This window comes from Pteropus vampyrus, unplaced genomic scaffold (genome assembly GCF_000151845.1).
Source record: "Pteropus vampyrus isolate Shadow unplaced genomic scaffold, Pvam_2.0 Scaffold75, whole genome shotgun sequence".
Taxonomy (NCBI): Eukaryota; Metazoa; Chordata; class Mammalia; order Chiroptera; family Pteropodidae; genus Pteropus; species Pteropus vampyrus.
In genome coordinates this window covers 2,925,873-2,934,101 of record NW_011888856.1, presented here as the reverse complement: position 1 = coordinate 2,934,101, position 8,229 = coordinate 2,925,873, and the positions used below count along the sequence as shown (strand labels likewise).

At 38.9% G+C, this 8,229-nt stretch overlaps 1 protein-coding gene across 1 annotated transcript in view; it reads left to right on the top strand.

The window, feature by feature from the left end:
• The window catches only part of TBX20 (T-box 20), a 40,664-nt gene extending 32,435 nt beyond the window's left edge, over nucleotides 1–8,229 (top strand). Inside the window, exons 7-8 of the mRNA XM_011362515.1 lie at nucleotides 6,566–6,675; nucleotides 7,889–8,229. Of these exons, the coding sequence (XP_011360817.1) occupies nucleotides 6,566–6,675; nucleotides 7,889–8,229 (451 nt within the window). The remainder of the gene's footprint in view (nucleotides 1–6,565; nucleotides 6,676–7,888) is intronic.

Below are 8,229 nucleotides of genomic sequence, written 5' to 3'. Positions count from 1 at the left end.
GAAGTATTTATTTTGAGGCTGAAATGATCTGGGGGGCCATCCAGTTTACTTCTGTCGTTATACCAATGAGGCAACTAGGGCCCAGAGAATGGAAGTGATTTACCCAAGTTACACAACTAGTTTAATAGATGGTTCAGAATTACCACCCAGGATTCTTTGCAACTAGTACTGGCCTTTTCCAAAATAGCTATTTTTAATTTTTATATGCTTGTAGATTCATTAATTATTAGAGCTCTAATGAATCTTGGAGGTCATCTAATCCAGCCCACCAGTTCTCCACCACAGCCTCGTTCCTTAGAAGAAATCAAAGCCCAGGTACAGATGAAGAATCTGATCACACAGCTTCTTAGGCAAGAATTTTTTTTTTTTTTTTAAATCATCTCCAAGGAAGACAGACTTAGTCTAAGAGCCTACATGCATAAAATAAAAGCAACTTTGTTTGGTAACCAGATTAAAGTCTGCTTTCACATAAAATCTATTAATATAATAAATTAAAATAATCAAATGCTGGTCATTTATCAGCAGCTTCTGAAAGGAAGCACTTATGTTACAAAACAGTGTGGAACAAACCAGTGAGTCTGACAGAGTAGCAGTTTCATTTAACTTAAAGTTGTAAATTGCCTCCCTTTTTTTTCTTGCTTGTGTTCGTCTTTCTGTGTATAAAGGATATTTGTTCTCTGCCTCACGATTTACTAAAGTTTACTTAGAGGCTGAGTAATCTGTACTTTGAGACCTTTCTCCTAGTTGTCATAGCCGTTAAGAACCTAGGAAATTAAACTATTAGCTTTGGTTTTATTCAGTTGCTATTTTGTTTATCTAAGTTGCTAAAATCCTAATGGACATTACTACTAAAAAGAAAAATCAGTAGGACTAAGTTAAATAAATGACAGTAAACTAAAGTCTAAAAGCTCTTTAAAAGATTAAAGTTATTTTGTTTTCCCAAATTGGACTGCATAATAAATTTCAGTTCTCAAATTAAAATTAATGATTTATAATACATTTCAAATTATATTATCTAAAGTTTTCATTTATTAAGTACTTTGTGGAAGCTACAAATATTGATATATTGTCTTCCAGTAATTTATAACATTTTCTGCATCAATCTGTGGAAAAATATTGTGACAAGGAGTTATTTACAAAGGCCCAGTAAAACATGATATAAACACGAGCAAATTGATGAGCAAGAACAACTTTAAATATTTTGCTTCTAATAAATTAGATTTGATTTTAATGGATTTGACATTTTTCTCCCTGAACAGTTTTTTTTCCAGGTCTACATTTAGGAGAGAAAATTAAAAATGTAAATTGAAATAACATTTAACTTTTACTTAATTTCCTTTCTTACATGTATATTATAGGATGGTTTGAATGAAGCACAGCATATACATAGCTACTGGAAGTCTCAATTTCACCTAAAATGATTATGATTATGTAACTAGCTTTAGGAACACATGATCTTGATACTGAATAATAACAAGAATTTAATTTTGTTACCTATAAACATTTATTGAGCACTTATTATTTTCCAGGTGTCAATATAAGCACTTTGTATATTGATTCGTTAAATCTGAATAATAACCCTAAGAGCTAGGTCATAGTAATATCCTCATTTTACAGATGAGTATACCGAGGCATGAAGAAGTGAAGTAATTTGCCCACAAGCACATAACTGGCAAGTGACAGAGTTGGGTTGTGCTAAGCAGGTTCCAGCAAACACTGTCCTAACTGCTGAGCTCGGCCAGTGGTTCTCCCAGTATGGCCGTCCAGGTCAGCAGCTTCAGCACCCTCTGGAACACACTGGAAATCACATTCTTAGGCTGCACCTCAGACCTACAGAGTCAGAAATTCTAGGGCCTGACAATTTGTGTTTTGACAAGCCCTCCTGGTAATTCCGATGCACACTGTCTTAGTCCGTTTGGACCACCATAACAAAAATGCCGTCGACTGAGTGGCTTACACAACAGACATTTATTTCTCACAGTTCTAGAATCCAGGAAGTCCAAAATCAAGGTGCTGGCAGATTCAGTATTTGTTGAGGACCGGCCACCTGCCATCTTTCCACTGTGTCCTCAATTTGCTGAAAAGCAGAGCACCAAAGCAAGCTCCCCTGTCTCTCCTTATAAGGACATAAATCTCATTTATGAGGGTTTTCCCCTCAAGACCTAATTGTCTACAAAAGGCCCCACCTCCTAATATCACACTGGGGGTTAATATTTCAACATGTAAATTTGGGGGGGCGGGGGGACACAAATATTCCATCCATAACACACAACAAAGTTTGAGAATTGATGCCTAGATAAAGCGTTGTTCTCTCCGTCGTTCAGAGGTCGGCAGTGTAGTAGTACAGACAATCACGCAAACTATTTCCATCAACCTAGTGAGTGCAATGAGAGGAGCATGTTAGGTACAGTGGCCCTGTAGAGGAGAACGGGAGAGAAAAGGAAGGTTTTGCTTTCTGAACATTGAGAAATTTGCCCTCTAGTTTCAAAGACAGAGCAAGGCCAATCAGCTCCAAAACGGATAGAGTCTGTTGGTTTTGCTTATCCAGAGTTTGAACAAATAGTTCAAACGACTTCAAATGGTTCTGAATATTTTGGCAGGATCCACGTACTGCAGCTACCCTCTATCTTACTCGCCTTCTGGCTGTGACTGTGCCTCTCACATGTAATGTGTTATTCTTGGAATTGATGTAGTCAGAAGAAATCTTTTAAAGATACCTACGGTAATGATGTGCTCTTGCCTAGAAAAATAATTTAGCCTTAGATATTAGAAAGGCTGCCCTTCAATAACGGTACCCATTTTATTTATCTATTAAATTCAGAGTAAGTCGACTAAGACTACCGTCTCTAACTCTGGGAGGTAACAGCACTGAGCATTACAAGGCCCTACCAAAGCTTGTATTACGTAAATCACTTAACTCATTAGGGGTTTCAACCCTTATTTTTCAGGGTATGGTATTTTATAAATCCTCCCAACAGGCTTCCAGGCTAAACAAATTCTTTGCACTTTTCATTTTGCTGGAAACAGGGATTAGACATAAAGTAAACAGCACGGGCTCTCTACTCTGTCACATCTTTGAAGAGATGGCCCTGATATGCACCACTGTTTTCAATCACTTAAAAGGCAATAATTCAATTATCCTTTATATCAGAACTACCATTGCTTCATTTCACTCCCAGACCTGAGACAAGGAAATCGCTTCAACAGAATCCCCTTTTTCTTCTCCCTCCTAGAGACGAGAATAAGTAATGATACCAGTGATCTACCAAGGACACAATGAGTATAACATACTTTTTGTAAAATGACAAAATATTTCACAAAGCAGTGATGCGCTGTATTGTTTGGAAACGGTTTTCCTTGTGTGTGTCTGTGAAAGATGTTTAAATGATTTCATATAAGGGCACTTTTGTGGTGAATACTACACTCTGCTTTTGAATTTAAATGCTTGGATTGAGCAGTTTATGTGCCTAAGATGGGAAGAGGAATACACTTGGCAATTCAGAATTTGGGCCACTGATGGACATTCCTTTATGACTATACAAAGAGAAAATATTTTCTAGGGTATTGGGTAGTTGAGGCAAGTTCCTTCCTCATGTAAAAATAACCACCTAATTCTTTTCTAAGTTAATCTTAAATATTAACAGTACAACACGTGGCTCAGACTAAAAGGACATCAGCTTGAATGTATGTCATATTATTAAGGTTTGTCATTTTATTAATGACAAACAGCTCACTTGACTTTTTCTTCATGACCCAGATTAATTACCCACAAAGATAGTCCCTCTCTAATATTGCAGTGAGTTACGTCCTTGAGTAAGTGACAGTAAGCTGTTAAGGCTGTGGGAGTCCAACATTATCAGAATGTGGGCACATAAAGTTTAAAATATATGACAGTTGGCCAGTTGATTAATTAAGATTCATGTCATGCCAAATTATCCTTTTCATTAACTTCTGCATTTACTATATTTACTGATGCCTCTTAGTAAATGATAAAATATTTTCATTTCAACAAGTCTAACTGTAGGGATTCAACAAATCCATTCAAGGAATTTTAAAAATAGGTTACACTTTTATTTATTTATCTATCTATCTATCTATCTATCTATCTATCTATCTATCTATTTATTTATTTATTTAATTTATTTGTTTTTAAATAGGTTACACTTTTAAACAAGTGATATGGACTCACTTAACATTTTATCTTTATGATAGATGTAATTTTATATCAGGACTGCCATTAACATGGTCAAATTCTCTGTTGAGTTTATCATTCAATCACTGAGAAGAATTCTCTGTTTGGATCACATTGTTCTGAATTAGGATTATTCAGATAGGTAGAGTAAATTGTAGAAAAATATAATCTAATAAGATATAATATTTTTACTTGCTATAGATATACGTTTATAGTGCATTATATTTACTGAGTATCTCCTATGTTCCAGGCACTATTTGGGGCAATTCAGATGACTTATCTCACTTAATCCTCATAGTACAGGTTTTATCACTATTCTCTGCTTTTCCTTTATTTTTTCATAGCACTATTATCGTCGTCATCTAATATACTACATATGATTCTATTGTCTTCTCTCTCTTTTTTCCCTGTAGCCCCCTCCCCCTCATTAGGCAGGGATCATTATGTTTGATTTACTGCTATCTTGATAATTCTTGGAATAGTGCCTTGTTCATAATAGGTTCTCGATCCATATATTTTTTTGAATAAATGGCCCGAGAGGCAGGCAGGTATTTTGCTCTCCAATTTACAGATGAGAGGTTAAGGAAGTAACAAAATTAGAATGTAAAAATGGCTCCAGGTGGTCCACCTACTCTTCTATCTATTCATCCATTCAATGAATGACTTTAAAGCCGATGATATTTCCATTATACCAGACTGTCTCCAATATGTTTACTACATTAACATAAAAAATCGGCACGATAATGACTATTTTTATCGATTCGTTATAAGTTCCCCAAGTACCAGTGTTAGACCAGAAGTTCTTTTCTTTTTATTCATTGGTACGTTGTCATTTCTCATGATATTTAACAATCTGTAATTAATTTTGAATGAACAATCCTTATGTCCAAAGTCCAAATGGTACAGAGGCGTGTATGGTGAAAAGTACCTGTCACACACCTCTCCTCCATTCATTCCTTAACTTGCCTGCTTGCTGGAATCACCTGGTGAGCCTGGTGAGCTTTAGCAGTTACTGAAGCCTGTGTCTCACCCCCAGAGGTTGTGACAATTTTACTGGGTCTGTGGATGTGGTCTGGGTCTTGGTATTTTTAAAAGATCCCCAGGAGAGACTTTACTTCAGGTAAAGGTATAGCAACAAGGATCAAGTATACCCTGTTGCCATGAGTAACTAAGACACACAGAAAAAATATGAAACAGTGTTTTTTTTCTTTTCTTTTCTTTTTTTTTTTTGTGTGTGACACTGGATACCAGGTAATAAAAAACAATAATCCCCAAGGGATGGAAAACAAATGACATGAACCCTGTGATGGCCCCAGTTTATAGTGTATGTATATATATATATACATATACATATATATATATATGTATGTATATGTATATATATATATATACGTATATGTATGTGAATTATGGACAAGCGTTACATTTTGAAAAGTTATGATGACATTTTATTTGCTTTCCTTGTCCCTTCAATATGAAATCTGGTGTTTGGTTTGTCCTTTTTCACTCAACACAACTTTCTTTTGCTCCTTTCTTTGTCCTTTGGCGTTGATCTCGAGGCCACAGCTATTCCAGAGTCGTATGCTGTGTAAGCTAACGTGTTACCAATTTGCACTTTTGGCCAAAAATTATTTGGCTAAACTCATACTTTTTTTTTTCTTTTTTAAGTTAATGTACTCTAGTTTATAGACTGCTGCATGAGAAAGATGATCTTTAAAGACAATGGACAAATTTATTTGGGGACCTCAATTTACTAATGGCTGTGTATGTGTCCCTCACAGTGTCTCTGTAATTTTCAATCTTAAAGCAAAAGAAAATCAGGATTCATTATTCGAAACTACCCATATTGTCATATGCTCTACGGATTTACTAGTTTTGTTAGTTGAGCACTAAGTCTTTTTATGATTAATGATATTTTGAACATTTTGCAAACAGTTCATTGCATGTTGGATCAGTGCAGTTCATACCAGCTGAGCATTTGTTTTGTATTCATTAGCTGATGAAGTCGGTGAGATGATTCTTTGCAGCTCCTTGCACTAAATTTGCTCACTCGCCTTTCACATAATTAAACTCCGTATGCCCGTGGTCAGGTTTCAGAGCTCCCTGTTCACCTCTTTGTTCCTCACTTTGTAGGATTTCAGGGGATTGTCCCTACCCTATTCAGTTATACTTGCTTGTATTTGTATGCCTAAGGTCATGTTTCTGAGAAGTCTACAGTGGAATAAATATACATGTTTTGAATGCGGTCTTTCCCGGAAGTGGTGGTTTTTTGGCTGAGAAAATGTTTCCACTGACTCGTAAATTACCTTTAAGACCCCTCTCCACCTCGGAGTCCTCTTTGGCTTACTCGGGATGCATTGCTTTCTAACCTAGGGAAAGTGTGGAGAGCCTGATTCAAAAGCATTCCTATGCCCGCTCACCCATCCGTACCTATGGAGAAGAGGATGTCCTGGGAGATGAGGTTCAGACGACACAGGGCCGAGGTAAGACAGCTTCCCCAGCTCTGCAGCTGCCAGGAGCACCAGCACGCAAAGGAGAATGAAGGCAGGTAGCTCATGAGGCTTCTTGTCCTCGGGGCACACGCTGCCCCCAAATATTTCAAGAGCTTCTTCAAGAAGTAATAGCCCCTGAGGCCGATTTTCACATAGTTCATAATTCTGCCTCTGAGTCGTAAGTGATTTATGATGCCTGAAGGTTTCCTGTGGTTTCCTTTTCTGGTAAAAGGACATGAGCCCCTGATTCAGGGCTAAGGAGTTACTTACCAAGGAGCTGTAGGATGTCGGGGGTGGTCCCTCAGTCTTTCTGAACCTAAAATCAAGGACTATATCTGTTCCACCTAGGTCAGGAATATCTTATAGGATAATGGCTAAAACTGAAAACACTTTTAAAAAGGAGATTCTCCTAGTGAAGGGCACTACTTAGAGGCGGCAGCCCCAGTGGTGAGATGGAGGACTGGAAGTCCCTCTGTCAGAAAAGCTCGAGGAGGAGCCCTCTGCACCTGGAGTCCAGAGAAGAACGACCAGAGGGTGACCAGGCACAGGGATGTTCATATGGGGAGCAAGCCCCTGTCATATTGCTACGTCCGTAACATGGAACAGCATAATCGGTCAAAACAGAGGACATCTCTTATAGCTAAATCCAAGTGAGCTCCTGGTAATTATACAATCGGAAAAATCAATGTCAACTCTTGTTGAAACATCTGGATGCTATGATGTAAGAAAAAGTAACTTTGTAACTTGTCAAATATGTTTATAAGGAGTTATGGAAGCTAAAAAAAAAAAAAAAGGAAACACACTTGTGTGTTCTCCCGGGGGCTTTTGGGGCTCGTATGTCCAGCCCTCCTTTGGGGATCTGCAGAGGTTAAGACAGTATCAGCTCCCTGGAGCTCCTTTAAGGGGAATCAGGAATCAGGTAAGACCTTCAGGTAGTGAACCCGTGTTTTGGCTGCTCCCTGGGAGTCTGTAGGCCATCTAATGGGTTAAGTCTTTTCCTATTTAGTAAATCCTCTCTTCCATACGTGGTGTAAATGATATCTCCTTATCTGGAAAGGTCGAGCTGCCTCCTGGTTGACATGTCTGTCTTTTTGGACTGCAGATCTACTAACACATTTCTTAAATCGATCCTTACAGATCATATAATTCTCGACTCGCACGTCGGAATAGAGTTCCCAGTCTAATGAGTCCTTTCGCCTTCCAGGGTCAGCCTTCACAACGTCCGATAACCTGTCTCTCAGCTCCTGGGTCTCGTCTTCCCCCAGCTTTCCTGGATTTCAGCACCCACAGCCCCTGACTGCCCTGGGCACCAGCACAGCATCCATAGCGACCCCCATTCCGCACGCCATCCAGGGCTCTCTGCCGCCGTACGGCCGGCTCGGGGTGCCCCTGGCCCCTTCGGCCATCGCCGGCTCCATGCAGAGCAGCGGCCCCGCCTTCCCGTCCTTCCACATGCCGCGCTACCACCACTACTTCCAGCAGGGGCCCTACGCTGCCCTCCAGGGACTGCGCCATTCCTCCGCGGTCATGACGCCGTTCGTATGA